Here is a 27,282-nt window from a genome sequence, read left to right as displayed (position 1 = left end):
GAATAACGTTATGTGCAGCTTTGTGGACAACAACAACTAATTTTGTCTGATTTTAAAATTGTTATAACTGTGGCGATGAGACGTCATGCATCACGTGACGTTGGTAAGATGTCAGACGTTGTACGTACAGGTTGCGTGCATACTGCACACTTGCGTACTGAAGGAGCGGACTGCTTTACTGACCAAGCAGAGTATACTTCCTCGAATCTAGTACATACCTAGTAAGTATTCATTTACATTTACATTTAGTGGACGCTTTTATCCAAAGTGACTTACAGCACTGTGACAGTATACAGTCTAAGCAATTGAGGGGTTAAGGGCCTTGCTCAAGGGCCCAACAGTGGCAACCTGGCAGTGCTTAAACCTGCAACCTTTAATTTACTAGTCCAGTACCTTAACCAGTAGGCTACAACTGCCCTTATTCGATTTCGGACACAGCCCATGTCTTTTTGGACTTCGCTTCTTTGCACAGGGGCACAGCCATGCTAAAAAAGGAAAGAGCCTTCCCCAAATTGCTATCACAAAAACACCACAAAAAGGAGTGTGGATGGAGTGTCTACATACTTTTGATCATGTCATGCATCTTAAAACCAATTCTATAAATATCAATACATAGCCTGGATGATCAAGTACACAAAAATCCATTTTAAAAAGGACATGAGGCTAAATGACCACTTCTCAAAGATTAATGTCAATGACTCGTGTGTAAATGTGATTCATATTTATTATCATTTCAGTGTGTTGTATATAATGGATTTGCGTTTGTTGAATGGAGCTGAGCTTCCTTCCCGTCCACAGTAATGTCTCGACTCCTCTGCTGAGAAATGAACCAGTAACACACACACACACACACACAGTTTCATTTCAGGTATGTGTATATCATCTGCCAAGAATGTTCTCGCCGGGCTCACCTCAGCCCCAAGACACTCGGCAGTGTTTCAACTGTGTGTAAAAGGTTTCGACTCTGAGCTCACTTTCTCTTGTTCTGCCTTGAGCAGGATGAAGCTCGGGTCACGACAATTATTCACTTTCTGTATATTGTAGAATTTTAACCACAGAATTTAACCTCCTGAACCGCCGGTGGGAATCAAATCCGTGAGAAATAACAGATAACGTTTCAGCAAAGTGCCAATTTGTATCAGCCATCCATAGATGAACTGATCTACTGTGTGTCTGTTTAAACAGGACGTCCTTCAAGCTGCAACACAGCAGATCCAAATTTTACCCAAGTGACTTCATTACTCAATAAAATGCAGCAACGTGGTTCACAGTCAATCATACGATGAACTACTATACGTGAAATCAGATAAAAGAGTGCTTAGCTGTCTTTGATGGTTGTGCTTTTTATGACATACAGCAACTCCAAATGGCAAGGCAGATAGCCAAACGTCCAGTGTGCAAAACCATGTACAAGTTTCCCCTGCTACCTGAAAGTAGAGCGTTCCGATGGAATCTTTTGTAAGCCGAAATAGCAAACAATGACAAACCAAGGGTAGGAAAGATGGAAGAGAAGGTAAGAAATAGGGCTGTGTGATATGACTAAAAAACTCATATCTCGATATGCTTTTGAGAAGTGGCGATATATGATACGATACAATAGAATGTAGACTTAAAGTACAATGGCAGGCCACTGCCCGTATTTTGGTTTATTTTGTTTATAATTTATCTTAAAAACACAAAACACTGTAGTTCTGATGCATTCTGACAGAATTACAGTGTTCACATTTTGTATTATAACAAGGTATTTGTATTAATATTGACAATAGTAATATTATATCTATATTATATATACATTTTGACTTCTTCTTCTTCTTCTTCTTCCTATTAATCAAACCAGCAGAATCTCACAATCACATTTATGCTGTCCGTTTTACTTCAAATAATAAGCATAAAAAAACCACAATATTTGATAATGCTTTGCTATCATTGCAAAATGAAAGCGCACGGTAAACAGCAGAAAATCATAACCGATGCTTACCTGAGCTTCTCTTCTTCAAATTGAGACTATCTACAGTATAAAGATCAATCTATATCCGTATGTTGTTCCATTAGGGATATAATCCATTTTTTTTCTTCTTGGAGGCCATCACGTATGTTTCCAGAATATTTCCAGAATATATAAATCCATATCCAACTGTTTTTGTCCTCTTAACTAATGAAAACCGTTTTAGATCGTTGATTCTGTCGGCTTTCGCGGTAAAAAACTGAAACTGGTAATTCGTTCCCTAAACTGTCACTTATCCAACAACCAATAAAGGGAGAGATTGAAATTCCGCCCAAAATCTTAATTCGGATGCTCTGATTGGTTTATACAGCTGTTTATCAAGGCCTGGACCACGACTGAATCTCTTTAACAAATAACCTGATTCATGAAGTTGTTTACGCACAACACCATAATGAAATAGAGTGAACAAAATGAATGAATCTTTGCCATAGATAAGAGCACAGCTCCCTGATTCAATTCCAATGAATAATTCGTTTGAAAAGAGTCGTTTCTGACATATTGACTCAGTGATTTCGTAGTGTTTCAGTTTCCCTGTGTGTGCGTGCACGCGTCCACCTGCTCATATGCAAAGGAAAGCGTTCTGCACAGAGTATTTGTGCTCTGTTTTAAATGTTCTCAAATGGTAACCTGTGTATTCTATGCATACTCGATATATCGAATATGGTTATTTTAACATCGTGTAAAAAGTAATATCGAATATAATGATATTTGCGATATACCGCCCAGCCCTATTTGGAAAATAATGAAAGAAACACATGGAAAAAATGGAAGAAAGAAGAAAAAATAAAGCTTATGAAGAAAAATCTATTTTTCATAACTTCTGAATTCGAGTACACATGCACACACACACACAGCGAGAGAAAGAAAAAACAATTGATGAGTGTGCTGACAGCCATGACCTCCAAATATGAACCTGTGAAATCCTCTCTGACTCTCTGACCTTTAAACCCTTAACCTCTGACATGAAGTCCCTCAGGCATTCTTAAGTTATGTATAATATTTACCCACAGTTCCACAGGGAGCTGATAGTGTAATACAGTATGAAAGGAGAAGTGTGTGAGTTTGTATGTATAATGTGTTACGTATTGTAAGTTGTGTATAGTAGGATTTGGGATGAATTGGAACATTGATTGTAACTAAGTGGGCACAAATTTTCAAATCCTTCAAAATCCTTTCCAAAAGAATCTAAGTAAAATGTTTTTAGTTTATATTTTGGACAACATTACCTGCAATAATGACATCATACGTGTAATAATTAAGCTCTCACCATCCGACTACAATCTGTGGCACGTTTGAAAATGCCAATCATAACCATGTGGCTTCAAAAGGAAAAAATCGAGGTGAAGTTTATTGGTGCACAAGCCACCACAGATGCTGGTCTACAGAGAAATGCCTAATCTGGTCGTCCATTATCATAGACTGTGTGGCATACACCAAGAGAACAGTCCAGGCCTAAATACTTGACCCCTACAGTGGTGAGGGTCATTGAGCTGGCATAGTTTGGGTTCACTTGTCCAGTGTTGCTTTTGTGATACATCAAACGTCTATTGGCTGTTTAAGTTATCTGGTCATTGTAGGTGGATTTACACTATATGACCAAAAGTATTTGGACACCTGACCATGAGCTTGTTAAACATCCTATTCCAAAGCCAACAACAATAATATGGAGTTCCTCCTCTTTTCATTGTGGCTATAACAGCCTGCACTCCTCCAGAAAAGCTTCAAGATTTTGGAGTCTCTGTGAGAGTTTCTGCCCATTCAGTCAAAAGTGTTCTAATTCATCCCAATAAAATTCACTGGAGTTGAGGTCAGGGATCTGTGCAAGCCACTGGAGTTTCTTTACACTAAACTCATCAAAACTTATCTTTACAGACTTGCACTTAGGTAATGCAAGAACACAGTATAGTAAAGGACTTAACACAACTGTTAGAAATAGGTGTCTGAAACATCAAAACTCAATAATAAGAAGGGGTGTCCAAACACTTTTGGACATATAGTGCATGAAGAAGAGAAAGCTGCCATGTGAGATAAATGGAAGGAGACAAAGATTATTCACAGGATTAAACCAGGACATGATGTTCATGTCATCCTTTAACCACTTCATTCTTCTTTTAGTGTCTGGCCCTCTGATTGGCTCTTACAAGTTGTTCTGATGAGCTGTGGACCAATAAAAGAACATTTTGTGGTGTGACAGATGGTGACAGTGAGAGGTTCTGAGTGGTAGATGAATCGGAAACTGAACATCTCTCCACACCTTATGGTGCTCCGAGAGGGGTAAATAGAGCTGAACAGTGTGAGCTTCCCGAAATAAGAACCTGCTTCATGACGACTGTAGAGAGTTTTATTATTAGCAATGAAGAAAAGTCTGAGGGGTTCAGTGTGTCTGTAAAATGCAGGTATGTTTTTGTCTGGTTTGGTTTGGTTTGCAACTTTGTTTCCAAAAAACACAGGTTACTCTAACCAAGTACGTTGGGTCAGATTCTAGCCTTGGTCATCCTAAGGGTTCTTCCTTACAGTGTTTTGAAACTTTTTATTTCCCACTGTCACACTAGGCTGCTTATTTGGGGGTTGTCGACCTGGATTTATGTAAAAAAAAATATTATTATAAGTTCTGTACAAATACATTTAAATCGTCTGCACTAATGTAGATGTAGATCCATTGAATTTCCCCACTAATTTCTGGTGGTGGTTATGTATTCTAGATAGTAAATAACTTAAGTGATTTGGAACACATCCATAAAGGTATAATGAGTTTTTGCTAGTGTAATGTAAACCATAGAGTGAATAGGTTGACCTGATGAGTTTTTGTTGTTGTTGATGTAATCTATATAGTGATTTAGGACACGTCCACTCAGTGTGATTTAGGACACGTCCACTCATCACAGAGTGATGAGTTTCTGGTGGTGTATGTGGCCTGAACAGTGAATAGTGTTTGTGTTGTGCAAGCTGTAGCCTAGTGGTTAAGGTACAGGACTAGTAATCAGAAGTTTGCTGGTTCAAGCCCCACCACTGCCAGGTTGCTGCTGTTGGGCCCTTGAGCAAGGCCCTTAACCCTCAATTGCTCAGACTGTGTACTGTAACTGTAATTGAAGTCGCTTTGAATAAAGGCGTCTGCTAAATGCCGAAAATGTAAATGTAATGTAATGTTGTGGGGCACACCCGCTGAGTACTAATGATGTTTGTGATGTTGCTTATGTGACCTATATAGTCAACCCATATAGTCAAGGGTGTGCCTACATAGGTAAGTGGTTTGGGACACGTCCATTGTTGTTCACCACTTATGTTACTGTTGATCGTTCTCTCAGCAGGTGCATGAACACACACACACACACACACACACAACACGTACAAAATATATAAACAGCCTAATATAAAATCTTCAAAGTCTCTCCAGCTTGAAGAGGTGCAGGTCGGTTTGCTACAGCTACTGAGAATCACATCACTCACTGCATTTCAATCAGAAGGCAGTTCCATAAGTGTGCAGCATTCTGGGCAGCAATGAGGTCTCAGGATCAGACTCTACATTTCACCAACCGCCTGCGGACTTGAGATTGTTGATGCTTAATGGTGGTGCTAATTGGGGCATGTAGGTAATTAACGAAGAATGTCAGTGCTCGCCTAAGAACGTTGTTGCTTAATGGTGGCACTAATTGGTGCATGTTTGTAATTGATGGAGAATGTTGGTGCTTACTGGAGAATGTTGCTGCATGTTGGAGAAGGTTGGTGCATGTTGGAGAAGGTTGGTGCATGTTGGAGAATTCTGGTGCATGTTAGAGAATGTTGGTGCATGCTGAAGAATGCTGGTGCATGTTGGAGAATGCTGGTGCATGTTGGTGCATGCTGAAGAATGCTGGTGCATGTTGGTGCATGCTGGAGAATGCTGGTACCTTAATAGTGGTGCTAATAGCTAATTGGTGCATGTATGTAATTAACGAAGAATGTCAGTGCTTGCCTAGAAATGTTAGTGCTTAATGGTGGCACTAATTGGTGCATGTTTGTAATTGATGGAGAATGTTGGTGCTTACTGGAGAATGTTGCTGCATGTTGGAGAAGGTTGGTGCATGTTGGAGAAGGTTGGTGCATGTTGGAGAATTCTGGTGCATGTTAGAGAATGTTGGTGCATGCTGAAGAATGCTGGTGCATGTTGGTGCATGCTGGTGCATGTTGGTGCATGCTGAAGAATGCTGGTGCATGTTGGTGCATGCTGGAGAATGCTGGTACCTTAATAGTGGTGCTAATAGCTAATTGGTGCATGTATGTAATTAACGAAGAATGTCAGTGCTTGCCTAGAAATGTTAGTGCTTAATGGTGGCACTAATTGGTGCATGTTTGTAATTGATGGAGAATGTAGGTGCATGCTGGAGAATGTTGGTGCATGCCGGAGAATGGGGGTACCTTAATGGTGGTGCTAATTGGGTGCATGTTTGTAATTGATGGAGAATGCTGGTGCTTGCTAAAGAATATTGGTGCATGCTGGAGAATTCTGGTGCATGCTGGAGAATTCTGGTGCATGCTGGAGAATGGGGGTACCTTATTGGTGGTGCTAATTGGGTGCATGTTTGTAAGTGATGGAAAATGTCGCTGCTTGCTAAAGAATGCTGGTGCTTAATGATGGTGCTTATTGGTGCATGTTTATAATTGATGGTGAATGTTGATGCTTGCTGAAAAATGCTGGTGCTTTATGACGGTGCTAATTGGCACATGCTGATGGATGATGGAGAATGTTGGTGCATGTTGGAGAATGTTGGAGAATGTTGGTTCATGCTGGAGAATGCTGGTACCTTAATGATGGTAATTGGTGCATGCTGGTAATTGATGGAGAATGCTGGTGCTTGCTAAAGAATGTTGGTGCATGCTGGAGAATGTTGGTGCATGCTGGAGAATGGGGGTACCTTAATGGTGGTGCTAATTGGGTGCATGTTTGTAAGTGGTGAAAAATGTCATTGCTTGCTAAAGAATGCTGGTGGTTAATGATGGTGCTTATTGGTGCATGTTTATAACTGATGGTAAATGTTGATGCTTGCTGAAAAATGTTGGTGCTTTATGACGGTGCTAATTGGCACATGCTGATGGATAATGGAGAATGTTGGTGCATGTTGGTGAATGTTGGTTCATGCTGGAGAATGCTGGTACCTTAATAGTGGTGCTAATTGGCACATGCTGATGGATGATGGAGAATGTTGGTGCATGTTGGTGCTTATTGGAGCATGCTTATTGCTGGAGATTGTTGGTGCACGTTAGGGTTTTGTGACAGAATGTTGATACACAATATTGAATGCATTTTATTATTATGAAGAATATTTGTGTCTTGCTGTAGAATATTGTGTATTCTGGGTAATGCTGGTGTGTGGTACTGAATGTTGGCTTTTGGATAAGAAGGTTGGATTTTTGATGACATCCAGTTACATTCTGGAGTCCCATTTTAAATATTTAATAGTCTAGTTTAACATGGCATCAAGTATATTGACGTTCAACTGGTTTCCACTAAACAAAAGGAAAACCAAGTTCCTGTGTTAAACCATCAGAAACTGATGCAGATGAGGAATATCAGAATCGTCTTACAACATCAAACCACAACACTACAGGTCTAATCATAAATCAGATAAACTGAAGGCAGTTGCAGTGTGCTTCTATTCAATATTCCCATTGTGCAATCTGAAAAATTAATGTTCCATCTTACAGGATGAAATAAAAAAAGATCTAAAAGCAAAAATAAACAGCAGCATGGAGAAAAACTAACACTGGAAAAAAGCAGGAGTAAAACACTCCAGGCCAACTCACAGTTTCAAAGAAGCACAACAGGACTCCAAAAAATGCCGGGAGCACAGACAGAAAGCAAAACACTCATGATGTGCAGCCGGAGACTCTGAAGTCTGTCCATGCTCTCAGGAGCAATCCTATATTTACAACTCTCTCAAAAGTTCTTCTTCACTTCGAGCCAACAACCGCTCACCTCAAGCAACATTCCCAGTGGGAAAGATTCCTGGAGCTGGGATCATTTTAGGAACATACCACACTGACCAAACATCCTCCAACAAACATCACAAATGTTGGGAAATACTGTGGTTGAAACCAAATCCAATGTAAAAAAACAAACCTACGCATTAGGTTAGTTGGGTTTTGGTTGTGTGGCTGGAATGTTCTCACCAATACACGATATAGGCAGTGGTAACTCAGCGGTTATGGTACTGGACTAGTGATTGAAAGGTCGCTGGTTCAAATAGCGAACATCAGTGTTTAATGGAGAGTGCTGAGGCAAGGCAAGTTTATTTGTATAGCACCTTTCATACACAGTGGGAATTCAAAGTACTTTACACGAGGAAAAATTAAAAGCATTAAAACATTCCTGAGATCTAGAACATTCTGAGATCTAGAACCTTCTGAGATCTAAAACCTTCTGAGATCTAGGCTTTTGCAAATAAAGTTACAATTAAAAGAACTTGAAATTGGCACCCCGGTGGTGCAGCGGGATATTCCACTAGCAAACCAGCACCGAGTTTCTGAACTCCTCGGTTCGAAACTCGGTGTTGCCACCGGTCAACCGAGCGCCATCTGGCGGGCATAATTGGCAGTGCCTGCATCAGATACTAATTGGCCACCGTATCTGCAGGGTGGGGGCCGGACTATGTGTGGGTGGGTGGGTCTTCATACGCTAAGTAAGGACCCTGATTGGCGGAAGAGACGCCTGTGCAGAATGCAGGGGCAAGAAGAGGAGGGCTGTTCACGTGTCGGAAGAGGTGTGTACAGCGACGTGCTCTCCTCAGATGCAATCTGGTATCTCTCAGCAGCGGAAGACGAAAATTGAGTGTGCTAAATTGGGAGGAAAATGGGGAGAAAATGCATTAAAAAAACCTTATTGAGGCAGTAATAACAGAGTGAAAATTTAGAGCTCAATCATAGGCACAAGAAAGGCACAAGAAAGTTTTTAACCTGGATTTAAACTTTTCTACATTTGAGGCACATCTAATATCTCCTGGCAGTCTGTTCCAGTTATATGCAGCGTAACAGCTAAATGCTGCTTCACCATGTTTAGTTTGGACTCTGGGTTCCACTAGCTGACCTGAGGGAGGAAAATCTTAGTGGAGAATCTTAATGTTTGCTGGGAAATCTCAAATTATTAAAACTGCTGGTGTTTGATTATGTATTTCCATGTCTGCGAGCGCTGGTGTCTGATTGAAGAGTTGGTGTTTGGTTGAGCATGGTGGTATTAAATAGAGCTTGTTAAGTCTGTAGGCAAGAATGGGGATTTTTTTTCTGTTGATTGTTCATGTTTGATGGTATTTGTCGGTTTCTGATTAAGCATGATGATGCTGGTTTATTTTTAATCAAGAGCTTCAAAGTATGGAGGTGTTTGATGAAGAACGGCGAGTTGTTTTGGAATACATCCATGTATACTGCACAAGTAAATTATCATATTTTTATAACAGAATAAAAGTGAAGATATGCTAGTCAGTACACTGGTGACTGTAATTTGCCCCTCAATGTAAACGACTGGGTATGAGATGGACTGTTGAGCCTGTTCATGGTTTATCTCCAACTGGCGCCCAGTGTTCCCAGGATAAGTTGTGAAGCCACTGTGATTTTGATCAGAATGAAGAACATATTTTGACATTTTGACATTACAGTAATGTTACTGGAAACTGTAAAGGAAACTGTACCACATTCTTCTTGGTTTACACTAAACACTACAGTATTTCTGACCACATCATTCTTTTAAGGCCAAGTTTCTGTGCTCAGACTTAAAAAAACACCAGCATCTGAACCACAATGCTGCAAAAATGCCATTATTTCTTGCTGTAGACTTTTCAAAGATGTAGAATAACAATGTGATGTACTGTTTGCCAAGTGTTGGGACACCTGACCATAAATTTGTAGGACATCCCATTCCAAAAGCATAGGCATTTACATTATGTTGCTCTCTCTCGCTCTTATTTGTAGCTTTATGATCATCCACTCATCTGGGAAGCCTTTGTACAAGACATTGGAGTGTGTCTGTGGCAATTTGTGCCAGTTAAGTCAATACAGTCATTGAGGTTAGGCACTGATGTTGGAAGAGAACACCTGGCTCACAGTACAAGTTTAATTCATCCCGAAAGTGTTGAGTTAGGTTGAGACCAGGGGTCTGTGTAGACCATGTCTTTGTGCCTAGGGTCATAATCATTAGCATACTTACCTAAGTTCAGTTATTAGGAGGGGTGTCCATTTACTTTTGGCTATATGGAGTTTTTGTTCACACCAATGAATAGTGTATATATTTTTTAGTTGATAACCATAAGGACAATGCTAAAATCCATAATGTGTGGATCGTTTGCTTAAACTGTAGCTGTGTGTGTGTGTGTGTGTGTGCGTGTGTGTGTGTGTGTGTGTGTGTGTGTGTGTGTATTTTAGATATGATTAAGCGTTTCAAACCATAAACTCCGGGTGTTGTTATGGCCCTACTGGCAAGGTTGAAAAGTATAAAGATGCATTCACAAAATGATCATGACCTCATTGTACCTTAAGAGTGAAATATTATCCACCTGATATCATACACACACACACACACACACACACACACACACACACACACACAATGGTTAACATGTGGCACTTTCTGGTAAGGGCACATTCCAGAGTCGAGCTACAATCACACCCCCACCGCCACCAGCACTGGCACCAGCACCCACACCCACAAACACAATGTTCTTCCCATTTCCAGTCCACAGTTATCAGGTTTTATAACAATCCCATTAAAAAGGAATCTGTCACAAGCAGTTAGTGTCGGTCATGTTCAGCTTTCCATCTAAACACCAGTGTAAACCACACCAGTGTTTAACTAAAGCTAACTGCTAACAGAACTTTCACAATACCAAATGCATGAAATTTGATAATTCCAGGTACCGGTTTAAGCACCTTTTATTAAATCTGTATAAATAAACACCAAAAAAATATTTAAATGTATTCTACCAACAGAGGACTAGTAAATGTTAAGGGGTACTGTGTAGCCTAAAACAAGATCTACAACATTTGTAAGCACAGGATAGTTATTTATTTGAGGAGCTGCAGATGAATACTCAATCTAATCATGTTTTATTGACTACTGACTTTTGACATTTTGGAGTATGTTGATGTTTATCGGTGTTTAATGGAGAATCTTTGAGTTTTATTTGAGATTATTGTCAGGTGGAGAATGTTGGTGCTTCATGAATCAGGTTTTGGGATTTTCACACATAATACCTGTGTGTGTGTTTGTGTGTGTGTGTGTGTGTGTGTGTGTGTGTGTGTGTGTGTGTCTTTAACAAGTCTGTACAACTTCAGGAACTATGGTGAAAAGATAAAAACACAGAGATCTTCCTCTCTCTCTCACACACACACACACACACACACACACACACATACATACACACATTCCTGTACTTATACAAACACAGAAACCACTTTAATACAATAAAATGCAAAAGTCTGGACGCCCTGCTTGAATTCCACATGCATTTATACACGTATATATAAAGATGCAACAGGGGTGGTCCAGGGTTTCCCAAACTTTTGCATAAACCTGAAATATAAATCTAAAGATCACTTTCATTGTCTAGAATTAGAACCACATTTTCCAGGTTAGATCCTGCAGTGTGTAGTACAAGATCATGGAAAACTCGTCTTCAGTCCGAGAGTGCAGGTTAACGTTTACAGAGAGCTGCTGATGGTAGCGTCTTAGAAATGAGACTCTGGAGAAAAGATGAAAGAGACCAAACAAACATATGGAAATACCATTACATACAAACACACACACACACACACACACACACACACACACACACACACAGAGGAAGGGAAGGAAGTGTTCACCACCAAGAAGAGTGATTATAATGAAAACTAGACCTATAAAACAATAAAAAAAATCATAAATAACTAAACTTTTATAACTTTCTAATAAGAATCAAACATATAAACATAGCCACATTTCATCTGTGTTTTTCCAAAATGGGGTCTCTTCCCACTGCTGCAGGACTGGTCCGGGTGCCTGCACAGGTTTGGGGGGGTGGGCAGGGGGTTACATGGTTGCATGGAGCCTATATGCGATATGTTTTGTGCAGTTTTACTTTGCTATGAATAATCTAACATGATTAAACAGTCATAAAGCTGCACGCCATTAAAATTCACAAATGTTTTATGACATTATCAAGCACATCAGAACCATAAATATAAAGCCAATGTTTTTTAACATGTGTAAACATTTCAAATCCAGACATGAAACATCTAGACAAATGAAGCCACTTCTGAAGTCCTGGATCTGGTTTTCTTCTTATTCATGTATTCTTCCCAGAGATTAGCATATTGGGGTCAAGTGTCCAAAACTATATCAGCCGCCACCTCCATGCCAACAGATTATTTGGAAGGCTTGCTAAGCAATAGACTGAAACCACATTCTACAGTCAGATGAACGAAAATTTAACTTCTTAGCAACAAACACTCAAGGTGTTTTTGGTTTAAAAAGAAGGATGAATAAACTAAAAAGAACCTGATGCACACTGTGAAGTATGGTGGAGAGTCAGTGATCAAAATCAACCTTTTACCATGCCCATCCATCATGGATGGATGGATGGATGGATGGACGGACGGATGGATGAATGGTTTGATGCTTTATTGATCCCAAAGAAAATTTAGGCAGCCAGAAGCTTAATACGTTGGCATTACTCCATAAAATTATTTACTGATTAGTGAAGAATTATGGAGGCTTGTTGGAGAAATTGCATTTGACATAGATGCATCATACCGAATGTGCTTTATTTTTAGAGACATTCTTTCGAAGAGTTTTTGTTCTGTTCTTATTTAAACAGTAAATGTGATTAATGTGTGTACAGTAAAGTGTTAGTAGCTCATATGTTGTGCTAGCAACAGTGCATCAATAACAATAAAGCTGAGAGATGGTACTTAATGAACTGTGCCGCTTTCAAACCATCGTACACATGAATAAATAACCATCCTGAGAGAAAAACAAACAGGACAACAGGGATGAAGGAACTTTGCCAAGAACACATCCTGAGTGATTTTTGCTCCTACAATTAGATGAGCATGTTTTAAACTATTAATTATATTACAAAATATTCCAGGTTCCTTGGGAATGTAAATCATTCTCAGATTGATTGATAATTATAAATATTAGAGCAGAAATTCTCATCAACATTCATGATTGATAAAACCACAATCCAAAAAAAACAATCTGTACCAAGTTGGAACGACGGTAAACAAAAAACTTTCAAAAGCTTTCTTATGGTTTCTTCCCCCTTTTTCTGAAAGCTTCACTGTGTGCTTGTCATTTTAACTCTGTGTTTAGAAATGCAGGAGCAGTTCGTTTCTTTACATCCTTTAGCCCTGAATAACAAGCTTCTTTGCATATTAATAGTGTGCATGTTTAACTGTCATATTGCTGAACAGCTCAGAACTTAATTTTTCTGGTTTAATTATAAAATCATTATGCTTTGAACAAGCTGTTTCTGTTTCAGGACGTTCTTCAAACAGCCATGAAACGTGAGACTGATTCATTAATATTCATTGAAGAAACACAAATATTTGAACAAGGCTGAAGGCAAATAACAGTATTAAGATCTTGTGGAAAAGTGGTGTTTGAGTTTAGACTTCACCCAACAGTCTATCGCCTTGTGACTGTGCTACAGCTGTTCTTAGCTGGAAGCTGACTGACTGGCCGTAATTAATAGATGGGAGGAACAGCCTTCTTATCTCCCTGCCAATGAAATTAGCCAATCATGGTCATCTCGTAAGGATGTGGTTGGCTGGCTAAATGCGTCTCAAAGGACACATCCCCTCAAGGACTCCGGAACAGCTTGTTTGTTTACATCAATAAACCCCTTTTGAATATTGATTTTCTCTACATCAGCATCAGTGTAGAAGTTTGACTGACATACTGATTATCAGCTGAACGTGTTTCTCATTCAGAAAGTCCTCTCACTGAACTCGACACTTTGGAATGGTTTTATAATGTTAATAAATAAGAGACACAAATCTTTGAATGAGATTTACAGAGGGAACCCCAGTATAAGGGTTTTATGAAAGAGTTTATAAAATTTTACTTGACAATTATTTGATTTATATTCATTTCTCTTTTTCTATTTTATTTATGCATTTTGTCCCATTTTCTCCCAATTTAGTGTAGTCAATTTGTCTTCCGCTGCTGTAGGAGCCTTGATTGTAGTCGAGGCGGGTATATTGCTGCTCAGCCTCCTCCGACCCGCACACAGCCCTTTGCGGACCCCTTTTTCACCGATGAATTCTGCACAGACGAATTTGGACCAGAAACGTTTAGATTACTAGCCCTATACCTTTAAAAGCTTAAATTAATTTGAGGTACCAAACTAATACCCCAGGTAGGCACTTTTAAGCAATGCAACCTAAAACCACGACAGGATACAATTTCAGCAATTTCAGGGGTAAAGGACCTTTCTTAAAAGCCCAACAGTGCCAGCTTAAATCCTCCACCTCGAGCCACCACTGCCCATAAATTTGGCTGCACATTACACCTGCAGGTTTATTACTGCAGCGCATCAGTGATCTGAACAGGTCGTTCTGTCCGTTTACCAAGTTCCAACTCTCATCTTAATTATTCATCTTAATTGTGCATGGCTCAGTGGCACTGAAGTGCAGTTTGATGCAGCTAGCACAGCACAAAAAGTTATTAGCACTATTACCATTATTGTGGGTGTTCTGCCACCGGAGATAAAATGTATAATTACCTGATTTTTATTTAACTGCAAGCTTTATGACAACCTGACAAAGGATTAAAAAACTAGAGAAGATTATAAAGAGAACTGTGAGAGTTCTCTTTATTAGAATTCTGCAGTGCTTTTGCTTTTCTTCACTTTAAACAACAGCAGCGTAACAGAGAAAAGGCAATACCTCAATTAAACATGTGCACACAGACATCCCATAATAACGCTCCAGGGTTTTAGCATGCCAGTGCAGAAGCTAATATGTGGTGGATGTGCAGATTATTTTGTACTTGGGGTGAGAGAAAACATTCAGTACAGCAGGAAGTGGGAAATACCACCGCGGGATGCTAATGAACACCCCTGCGTCAGGGTTCAACCGGGCTGACACGTTCACTATTGATTCTATTTATGTTTACTATGTAAGACTGCACAACAGAGACGGGAGAGGTTCACGTGTGGGATGTTATTACATATACAAACAAGATATATAGAAAAAATGAGATCATACGGCAGAGATGTTCACAAGTCACAAAATACGAGTCCGAGTCACGAGTCAATATATTATACACAAAACATATATTGGAAATGTAGCGTAGAAATAAACAAATAATCTGTAAGTTCAAATAAAAAACAACAACAGATTAGCGAGTGTATTTAGCCATTTTACTTCGTGCCTTTCCTAGGTACCAGTTAAAAGCTTAAACTGACGTTTTGTTTTCATTGCAAATTACGGCACAACGGCCAAAATCCCAAACACAGCAAAAAATCCATAACCACTGCTTACCTTAGCTTATGTTTCTCCAGACGCTATTAAATTTATAAGCGTGTGTCCCATTAGGAATAGAATCCGTTATTTTGTAAATGTGCTTATAATTAAAAACCTCCAAACTTTTCCTGGTTGTGAAGTAAAACACGAACTCGTTAGAAAGCCAATCAAGCGTTTCATTGACACATCATCTGTGTGACGCTGCAAACTGAATAAATGCTAATAACAATTCACATCTTATGTCATCTTATGTCACTGGGAAGTGCACTATGTAGGGTATTCCACCATTTGAAGTATGGAGTGACGCTTCATCACTACACCGGAAGCTGGCTGGAACATTTACCCATTGCGTGCGTTGCGGGTTAAGACGGCCGGAGCGTTATTAGAGAGCAGAAAATGACATGATCAGAATGATGTCGGATCTATATACATATACAGGTCCTTCTCAAAAAATTAGCATATTGTGATAAAGTTCATTATTTTCCATAATGTAATGATAAAAATTAAACTTTCATATATTTTAGATTCATTGCACACCAACTGAAATATTTCAGGTCTTTTATTGTTTTAATACTGATGATTTTGGCATACAGCTCATGAAAACCCAAAATTCCTATCTCAAAAAATTAGCATATCATGAAAAGGTTCTCTAAACGAGCTATTAACCTAATCATCTGAATCAACGAATTAACTCTAAACACCTGCAAAAGATTCCTGAGGCTTTTAAAAACTCCCAGCCTGGTTCATTACTCAAAACTGCAATCATGGGTAAGACTGCCGACCTGACTGCTGTCCAGAAGGCCATCATTGACACCCTCAAGCAAGAGGGTAAGACACAGAAATAAATTTCTGAACGAATAGGCTGTTCCCAGAGTGCTGTATCAAGGCACCTCAGTGGGAAGTCTGTGGGAAGGAAAAAGTGTGGCAGAAAACGCTGCACAACGAGAAGAGGTGACCGGACCCTGAGGAAGATTGTGGAGAAGGGCCGATTCCAGACCTTGGGGGACCTGCGGAAGCAGTGGACTGAGTCTGGAGTAGAAACATCCAGAGCCACCGTGCACAGGTGTGTGCAGGAAATGGGCTACAGGTGCCGCATTCCCCAGGTCAAGCCACTTTTGAACCAGAAACAGCGGCAGAAGCGCCTGACCTGGGCTACAGAGAAGCAGCACTGGACTGTTGCTCAGTGGTCCAAAGTACTGTTTTCGGAAATCAAGGTGCCAGAGTCTGGAGGAAGACTGGGGAGAAGGAAATGCCAAAATGCCTGAAGTCCAGTGTCAAGTACCCACAGTCAGTGATGGTCTGGGGTGCCATGTCAGCTGCTGGTGTTGGTCCACTGTGTTTTATCAAGGGCAGGGTCAATGCAGCTAGCTATCAGGAGATTTTGGAGCACTTCATGCTTCCATCTGCTGAAAAGCTTTATGGAGATGAAGATTTCATTTTTCAGCACGACCTGGCACCTGCTCACAGTGCCAAAACCACTGGTGAATGGTTTACTGACCATGGTATTACTGTGCTCAATTGGCCTGCCAACTCTCCTGACCTGAACCCCATAGAGAATCTGTGGGATATTGTGAAGAGAAAGTTGAGAGACACAAGACCCAACACTCTGGATGAGCTTAAGGCCGCTATCGAAGCATCCTGGGCCTCCATAACACCTCAGCAGTGCCACAGGCTGATTGCCTCCATGCCACGCCGCATTGAAGCAGTCATTTCTGCAAAAGGATTCCCGACCAAGTATTGAGTGCATAACTGAACATAATTATTTGAAGGTTGACTTTTTTTGTATTAAAAACACTTTTCTTTTATTGGTCGGATGAAATATGCTAATTTTTTGAGATAGGAATTTTGGGTTTTCATGAGCTGTATGCCAAAATCATCAGTATTAAAACAATAAAAGACCTGAAATATTTCAGTTGGTGTGCAATGAATCTAAAATATATGAAAGTTTAATTTTTATCATTACATTATGGAAAATAATGAACTTTATCACAATATGCTAATTTTTTGAGAAGGACCTGTATATATATCATTGTCACACGTAACTATTGTTGCTGACTTTTGTTGTCCACAAGTCATTTTTTGAGTCCGAGTCATTTGAAACGAGTCTGAGTCGAGTCTGAAGTCGCTGTGTGTGCAGACTCGAGTCCTTATCTCTGTCATACGGCTGTGTTTTGGTACCTTAAAATATTCAGAACAACAATCACAAATGATTATGCACCATGCAGTAAGGGGTGAAACACCCAAATTATATTTTGGCATTCCATTAGCTGGGTAATAGACCAAAAGCTTTTTATACAGCACCAAAGTGAAGAAGTAATAAACCAAAAACTATCCTTTGATGTCCTACAGCATCACACTAACTGGGTAAAATACCCAAAGCTTCTCTGACAGCATCCACCCAAATAGTACTTTGGCTTTAGACCAATGGTGCAGTAAACCCAACACTTGTCCCACAGTATTATACTAGTGGGGTAAATGTCTTGCAAAAATAACATTTCAGTCATATGTAGGGTAAAACAGCACCGCTACAAATGTCAGTACTGGATAATATATTCTGCTGCTATTCCTGCCTCACACACATTTACCGGAATAGTTACAGTATGCCATGCTAAAACTGGCCGAAATGAGCTGCTGCTGGAATCCCACAGCTATTCAGATGCAATATGGGTCACAGCAGGAGAATTTGCACTCAGCACAGCCATTATTATTGGGGTGTGGAGAAGATATGTAAAAATGATTGACTTGGCACCAAAATATCAACCCAATTCCCACAATCCTGTCTAACTCACAGCAAGAACTGCTGAAATGTCTGGCATTTGGGATTCAGGTACATATGAGGATTAGCTTAGAAATTAGAAGTTAGCATGGACATCATCACAAGTGGGAAAAGTTAAGTCTGAGCAATGCGGAGTGTTTTGTGGTCTGATGGGTTGATGAGTCTCACCACATACCTGAAGAGAACAACCCATTTTACTCACTCACTCTTTTAACCGCTTATCCAGTTAGGGGTGCTGGAGCCTATCCCAGCTTTTCAATGGGCGCAAGGCACACAGTAACACCCTGGACGGGGCACCAGTCCATCGCAGGGCAGACACACATACACACACAGACACACCCATTCACCTATAGGCCAATTCAGTGTCTCCAATTCACCTCACTTGCATGTCTGTGGGAGGAAACCAGAGCTCCCGGAGGAAACCCACGCAGACACAGGAAGAACATGCAAACTCCACACAGAAAGGACCCGGACCGCCCCACCTGGGGATCGAACCCAGGACCTTCTTGCTTCGTGCCGCCCCAGGTGCATATGAGGAAATATATAAGCTTAGAAATTTGAAGTTAATTAGTGTAAAAGTGTACTTTTACACTACATCCATCACTAAAACCAGCATGGACATCATCAGGAGTGGGAAAACACTGATAATTTTGTCACTGCATTAATAAATGCAAGTTAAGTCTGAGCCATACTGAGTGTTTTGTGGTCTGATCTCACCCCATAGCTGAAGAGAGCAACCCATTTTAATACTGAAAAATTTGAAATACAGACGTTGTTAAAGAAACTTCCTTTACAATGTAGAAGACAAATCAGTAGAACCAGTGAACCAGTAAAGCGCTCAGATCAGGATTAGACACAAGTTCATTATCCTCTCTGACACTCTACAGGATATTTAAAGTGAACCGGATGATTGAAAAGATTCATGGGCACTCCCTGACGGCTGTGTTAGCGTGGCACATGACGGCGGTATTTCTGGAATGCAGCTGTTCTTCATTACTTAACGGAAAGAAGTTTGCTGCAGCCGACTTTACAACCTTCCATCCCAGTTTTTTTCCAGCAGTCTAGTGCATTAAACACACCTCAGGCCCATTAGCATCCCAGTGCTGAGAGCTGAGGAACCAGACCTGAAACTGCTCCAGATATCCCAGACAGATATCACGACGGTGTTTTGGGGAATGAATATGCATCACAGTTGACGTTGTGCTGCTGATGTGATGGCTGAAGAGCTGAGAAGCTTTTGTACAGCGCATAAAACAGGTTGATTAGTTTAGTTCAGCTAGAGTGTTCCGTTTCCTCCCTGCCGGTCCGGGACATGATCTAGTTTGGAAGAGGGTCATTCTCATTCAACACACTGCACATTCAAACCCAAAGTCCCACCAGGATCCCAGAGCAGAAGTGAATTAATCATACTAATGCATTACAGATAGAATAGCTGATTTAACACACTAAAGATGTGAGAAATACGGAGAATCTCGATATGGAGAAAAATATTCTATTGATCAATGTGCTACACTGATCAATCTTATTGTTTGATATACTAGGATTTAGGATTTTAAAGACTATCCCTCTAAATAATGCAAAATAAATAAAGCATTTTATTTTACTGTATAAAATAATAAATAATGATTCGAAAATTTGACATTCACAGCATACACTATATGGCCTAAAGTATTGGGACACCTGACTATGAGCTTGTTGGACATCCCATTTCAAAAACAAGTGTTACTAAAAATAAAGAGCCTCTGTGTGATCTTTTAGCAATAATAACAGCCAATATTCTGAAATAGCTTCTCAGACTGTATAACAAGTATGTCAATGGGAATTTGTGCCAGTTCAGTAAAAAGAGCATTTGTATGGCTGGGCACTGATGGTCAGGAAAACCTCAATTGATATTCCAGTTTATTCCAAAGCTGTTGGCTGTGATGAACTGCTGCTGCTAGCTGACGACTTTAAAATCACATTTAATCATTAAATCATCATGGTTTTGATATTTATGTTCATGTTACTGATCTCCGTTACTGCCATGTTCTGCTTGTTGGCAATAATTGTTGTTAAATCATGGCTTATTTGCTACTTGTGCCAAGATTAACCGGTCTTAACCGGACCATTCACGCTTCATAAACTGATAAGGTGACCACAACTTCCTAGTGTGACCATGGCTTAGAAGAACATAAACAATGATTTACTAAATTTAAATAAATATACAAACACTGCAAACGTACTTGTTGCAATCTGAATTGATTGGACAAAGCTTTAAAAGGCACACCAGGCTCTGTAAGGGTCTACAATTGTCAGGGCAAAAACCATCATAAATCATAAAGTTCAAGAAACTGTCTGTGGATCTTTATTGACAAATGTTGGCAAGCCATAGATCAGGACAAAGATATGAAATAATATTGGAGTTTTTGAGTTCCCGGGATAACAGTGTCATCAATCATTTTGCAGCAAAGCTTTGCACAGTCAGGAGTCGACCGTCCAGCTCAACCTAACAACAAAAAACTGCAAAAAAAGAAGTCCTGTGCAGAGATGGAAGAACCTGTTGGACTGACAATCATCTCTATAGAACTCTCTAAATTAGGGCTTTATGGCAGAGTGGCAAGACAGAAGCCAGTGTTAAATAAAAGGCACATGACAGCCCGCTCTGAGTTTGATAAACAGCATGTAAAAGACTGAAAAAAATCATCTGGCCTGATGAGCTAAGAATTTCAACTCTCTGACAGAACTGCAAGCACTATGTCTGGCAAATCGGACACTGCTCATTACCTGGCTAATACCACTGATACTGTGAAACATTGTTGTGACAATATCTCCCTATGAGGATGCTTCTCAGGGGTACAGACAGGGAGAACAAATACAGGAACATCTGTAAAAGAAATCTCCCTCAGAGCACATACAGACTCAGACTGGATGACAGTTCCCCTCTCAACATGACAATGAACTGAAGAATACAGGCAGAAAAAAAAACCCTGGAGTGGCTTTGGGAAAAGTCTCTAAACGTCTTGGAGTGGCTTAGCCAGAACCCAAACAAAAACCCCACTGAACATCTGTACAAATCTGTACACAGACTCTCCCAATCCAATCTAACTAAGCTTGAAAGAATCATGGTGAATGGGATAAACTGCCCAAATCCAGATGTGCAAAGCTTGTACAGACCTATTCAGGAAGACTTGCAGCTGTAATGATGTCACGAGTACTAATTCTCTCCCTGCTTCTTCCCATAATCCCACGGACTCTCACATGACGGTCACATGTCCACTGTCTGCCAATCCGTATTGGTCCTTTCGGTCCTCACCATCACCTGAGTTTTGATTCGCTTCAGCGGTGTGTAATTCCATGAACTTTATTTAAACACTCCTGTTTGTTTGCCTCATTGCATAGTTTTGCCGACTTAGTTTTGCACACCGAGCGTTCCTTATTGCTGATTATTGCCATTACCGTGTATGACCTTTTTTGCCTTCCATATACCATTTTGACTACGTTCTTTGGTTTTGTCTGCCTGTTTGTTGATCTTCCAGTTTTGAACTCTGCCTGACTTTTGACGCTGATTTTTGGATTGCCCTTTAATATTAAACTCACCTTGTTCTACATTCCGCGAGCGTCTGGTCCATTTCTGTCTCGTGACAAATGCAACTTCTAAATGTGATTCTTAAAATCATTAAACAAATTGATTTATTAGATATTATTTATAATATATGTTTATTATATATTTATAGCCAATGAATAATGACATCTCATTTTCAAGAAAATATGAATGCAATATAAATGAAGACATTTATATTTAAATGAATGAAGACATTATTTTAACATTTGACACTAGAGCAGACATCCAATGATAATCCGTTTTATTTATTGCCTAATCCAGTGAGGATTTAAGAAACGAGTATGTCGATAGGTATGACGACAACGTTAAAATAAGCAAACAGCTTATGTCAACAGTTTATATAATGAATCATCAAACTAGGCTTGTAAGTGAAATGAATTTGTGCTATTGTCTGTAGTAAACCCTGTTAAACCTGTAACACCATCATTTAAAACCACCTAAACAAATTGTTACACACCCTACACACATCATCAAGCTGTGGAATTACAGCACCAACAACAGGTCCAGCATCAGCAGCTCAATAACATAAACACTGGAATACACCAAGAAGGTTTTACACCATGTTTGGTGGCTACATGTCAGGGAACGCAGTGTGGATGTTGTGCAACCTGACTAGGGTTTCAATGATCATTGACTGTGTGAACACCCTTCCACAAACTACTTCCACAAACACTTACTTACTTACTTACTTACTTACTATTTTAATCCTGGTGATGAGAGGAATGTACCATAACATACAGTGCATTAAACCCTTCCGTGTACGGGACTGCATACACGCAGGACAAAATGCACATGCTAACTCCTGCTGACCATCAAAAGTACCTAAGGGGCAGACAGGCATTGAAACTGGACATCATCACAATGGAAGAAGGTCAACTGATCCGATGAATCCCGTTTTCTTCAAGATCACGTTGATGGCTGGGGACGTGTGCATTGCTTATCCGCAGACGAGATGGAACCAGGATGCACTGTAGGATGGTACACATTGCAGCGTTCATCGGTTGAAGGACCTGCTAATAAAGTCCTGGCAGCAGATACCACAGGTCTCCCTTAGATGTTTTGTGGAGTCCATGTCTCGGTGGGTCAGAGCTGTTTTGACATGTTAGATGGATGATTGCAAGTGAAAGTTATATAAATATATAAATAACCTCTTACTAACCCCATAGTGTCAAAAAAACATTTAAAAACCTGACTGATCCTTTCCAGCACTTACTTACTTCAAGAAACACTAAAGGCCCCCAAACAGACCAAACCCTCATAATACTTTACTAAATAACCAAATCACAAACGCCCAGCAAACCACCCCAAAACAACAAAAAGCCCTACATGCCTGAAATGGAGCTGAACTTGGCTCAGGAAGAAAGCATTTCATGATAAAGTGCAGATGTAATCACACCTGAAGCTTTAGCCGTTCATGCAAATCCGAGTGCAGTTGTACCAGTCTGAGCATTTACATAAGCAAGGAGCAGCAGCGGGAACACAGTGAGACATTCAGAGTTATTCAGCATGGACCTGTGAAATCTGCAACACCACATAGCACATCATGGCTCTTATGCTTTAAAGCTGTGTCAAAACACGCTCAGATTCGTGTGTCTAGCATGCCGTACAAACGTCTCTACCTAGGATTCATAAAACTGTCATACCTCGTCAAAGCGAGCTCTGATTTAAATGCGTATGATGCAGCTACAGCTGTGCGTGGTGAACTCGCCCCTTATTTACATACAGTTGACATCTGGCACACCCCAATTTACATGCAACCTAAATTTATACAGGTGTAGCAAAGTACTACACAGATCCACCAGAGATGAATAGAAAAAAGAAACTAAATCCAAGATGATAAAGCAAAGCAGAGCAGAACTATAAAGTAACATGTTAGTTGTATTAAAGGTGGCAGATTTTCAGACATAAATATGACATGTAGGCCCAGTGATCCCAGCTTCAGATCCAGTGTGACCTTGATCATTATTATCATCAAAGAAATCTTCTTTCATGTTGCACTCATGTTTAGTAAGTAAATATTTATAATAGTCCCAGTCAGACAGGTGAGCAGTTTGAAGTCTGAAAAGAAAACAAAATCCACAGGTTTCAGGTTTTAGTCCATCTTTCAGAATCTCATCTAAGTTTGAGTCTAGGTCTATTTTTAGAAACCTCACTTAGTTTGAGTCTAGGTCAATTTTTCAGAACATCATCTCAAGTATGGATCCTGGTCCAGTTTTAGAAACTTGCCTCACCTAAGGATGGGTTCTTAAAGGTCTTAGGTTTGAATTTTAGGTTAGATCTCATCTCTATGAGAGAAAAGGCCATTGTAAAAGTCTCCAAAATAAAGACAAAATTAGCAGGTGACAGGTCGTGCAGATTTAAAAAATAGCATTGTAATAAACATTGTAACATAGTAAATACTGTTTCCACCCATACTAACACAACAATACTGGTGCCGCAGCGGCCCAATGCACTAACACAGCGCTGCAGAGTTCGAATCCCAGCGAAGCCATCAACCAGACACCCACACAAATGCCAATGGCCGTGTTTGAGGGAGGGAAGGTCAGACTGGGCCCTTCATGCTGCAGAAGCTATATGTGATCTGCGGGACTGATCCTGGCATCTGTGCAAGTGGGGAGGAAGGTGACCACATGGAGCTTAGTGTGGCTCTCCATACATGATAAGGTTCCGTGTGGAAAGGTGATAAGAAGCAGCTGCTTGTGCAAATGCCTTAACCAGACCAATAAAGGCGGCATTTGTATCAGCAATGAAAAACACCATACACATCCCTCCCTCAGGCACAGCCAATTACGTCTGTTAGACGCCTTGCCCAGTTGCCCAGTCAATAGTGCAGCTGAGCTTTGAACCCGAGAACATTGTGCCACCTAAACACTAAGTAAACTTATTCTTGAAGAAAAAAAATAAAATGAGAGGTGGAGAAACAGCAGTCGGCATCCTGCACTGTTTTCTGTAAGCATTTTCAGTGTATCCTTAATCAGATATCCTACCTGCATGTGTCTAATCTGACCTCAAGATCTCGCTGGGCTTTTAGAGTACATAGAGGACCAGAACAAAAACGACACCCACACTGAACAATGCAAACTGCAAGCATTTCAAACCTGAGAACAAACTGTATAAAAGTTTTCCATCTCTTCCTCCATACAAGAACCACAAATCACAATTCAACAACAAAATTGGGCTCTTTTAAGGGAAAAGATCTTCTTTAACATAAAATGATACCCTACCATGGGGTCTAGGAAAAACCCCTGCAGCAAATGTTTGTTCATGGTGCCATAACTCTATGGAAAAAGACCAGTACAAGTTGTATTAAAACCACAAGAAACCAATATAACCATCATAGACCACCATACCCGTGTAGGACAACTAAATATTATGATTCAGCACACACAAATCACAGGTCATCATGACTGTGATTCAAACTTGTATGGAAAACACATATCATTACTGACCACTACAGACCAATACATACACCACCAACTACTAATCTAAACCTATAATGGTTTCCATTGTCAGACTCCAACAGGGTTTTGGGTAACAGAAAATCTTTACAGTAACAATATGTTCTGATTTCTAGTTAACAAACCCACATATGAAGGTTCTACAAGAGGAAATGACCCTACCTGCACCTTTTTCCCATTCAAAAAACCCTACACAAAAGCAAAGAGTCAAATTTAGAATTGCTCTTCAAGAAGAAATGGTTAAACCTGGTTTAAACTGAGTCACAGGTCAGATTTTGAGCCATTAGGCTTCCATACATTGTGTTGTAAACCCGTAAGGAAAGACAACATAACATTACAAGCCTACAGACGTAAACCAGCAGGATTCTGTAATGTTTTTACCAGCAGGAAAACAGAAACAGTTTTACGGCCCAACCAACCAACCATTCAGAATAAAGCATCCAACCAGCAACCACAAATCACCAAGCATTACAGGAAATGCCTTTTACACTTGACACATGAAAAAAGGTTCAACTTACCATCCTAAAGTGTTCCTCAGTATGGTCCTTTGTGGAACCGTGAAATGTTCTGTGTACATTGTTAAGTATTTAATGTACCCTCAGAAGCATTAAAGAACACGTTTAGTGTCCTGATGGCAACTGGTACCTATGTCAAATATTCATATATTGTATAAGTAATAAGGAAGTTTAACCTAACTAGAACTGTTAACCCTGCAAAGAACACATTTATCTTTAGGGGGTTCTTGAAGCAGATGTTTTCCCACATGGAATCTGGATCTATGCAATAAACCTGGTTATTTTTTACATGGTTCTTCCAGTTGATATTGTTCTACCTGGAACCGATTACTATTAAAATAACCCTCAGCAACAGCACAACTTCTGACAAAGTGTTCAACCAATAATATCATGTGCGTGGTGATAATTAAACCAAACAGAAAAACTAAATACCATTACAAACCCAAACATACCAGGACCCATAAAGGTTCAAGCTTTTTCATGGTTTATTCAGCAGGTGAGTAGACATTTCTCAAAGGTGCTGAACTTCTCACCTTTACCATGATGCTCAATACTATGCTCGAGAACATTGGCACCATTAGCACTCAAAGCATGATGATATCAACCAACATTTTAAAGATATCATCACTGACAATAACCAACCATTAAATAAATAGCAGGAACCAGCAGAACATCTGTCATGGTTTTCAGCAGAAACGGAACCATAACCCATCAAAAGACATACCAGTATATTCATGGGTGCACTGACACTACTGGGAAAACTGGATGGATGGATGGATGGATGGATGGATGGATGGATCCCTTACAGGAAATTTCTTAATCTGATGGCAGCTGTTATGAAAGACTTCCAGTAGCATTCATGGTGAGTTCAACTCATCAACCCATACCAAAACAATATAGTATTACTGACCAGTACAAAATATTACAGACCACCAGGATCCAGCAGAACCATGTGTTTCCATGATTTTGCAGCAGGTATAATAAGGCACTACCTTAATCCGTTAACCATGCAAGGAACCCATGAGGAACCCTGAGATGTGAGGAACTGCTGACCTTGACCATCATGTAAAGCATCACGCAGCAGAAAGCAATCAGTATTACGCAATGGAAATAAGATCATGTAGATGTTCCTTTACCTTCCGAGAGCTCCAGCTCCAGCTCAGCCAGCTTCTCGCGAACCTCGGCCGGGAGGCTCGGTTCCATCATCATCATCATCATCATTCCAGTAGAGTTGCGCTCTGCCATGACTGCCAGGTTCGGTTCCAGCGCCGGTTAAAGGTGTTGGGAGCGCGCTATGGAGAACAGGCTGGGTGGTGTTATTGGTTGCATAGAGATTGTACTGTAGAAATGGTCGGAACCGCGTGCATGAGCTCAGGTTCGAATCCCTTCTGTTGTTGTCTCAGGTAGTCCTCAGTGTGGGATTAATTCATTCGGTTAATTCCGGTGTAAATCCTGAA

General features: G+C 40.1%; 1 protein-coding gene across 1 annotated transcript in view; it reads right to left on the bottom strand.

Moving 5' to 3' along the window:
* Window positions 1-27,282, bottom strand: part of dip2a (disco-interacting protein 2 homolog A) — a 95,555-nt gene extending 68,273 nt beyond the window's left edge. Inside the window, exon 1 of the mRNA XM_063006183.1 lies at window positions 26,962-27,282. Within this exon, the coding sequence (XP_062862253.1) occupies window positions 26,962-27,070 (109 nt within the window). The 5' untranslated portion in view covers window positions 27,071-27,282. The remainder of the gene's footprint in view (window positions 1-26,961) is intronic.

Source organism: Trichomycterus rosablanca, chromosome 12 (genome assembly GCF_030014385.1).
Source record: "Trichomycterus rosablanca isolate fTriRos1 chromosome 12, fTriRos1.hap1, whole genome shotgun sequence".
NCBI classification, from domain to species: Eukaryota; Metazoa; Chordata; class Actinopteri; order Siluriformes; family Trichomycteridae; genus Trichomycterus; species Trichomycterus rosablanca.
This window is presented reverse-complemented; position numbering and strand designations above follow the sequence as displayed.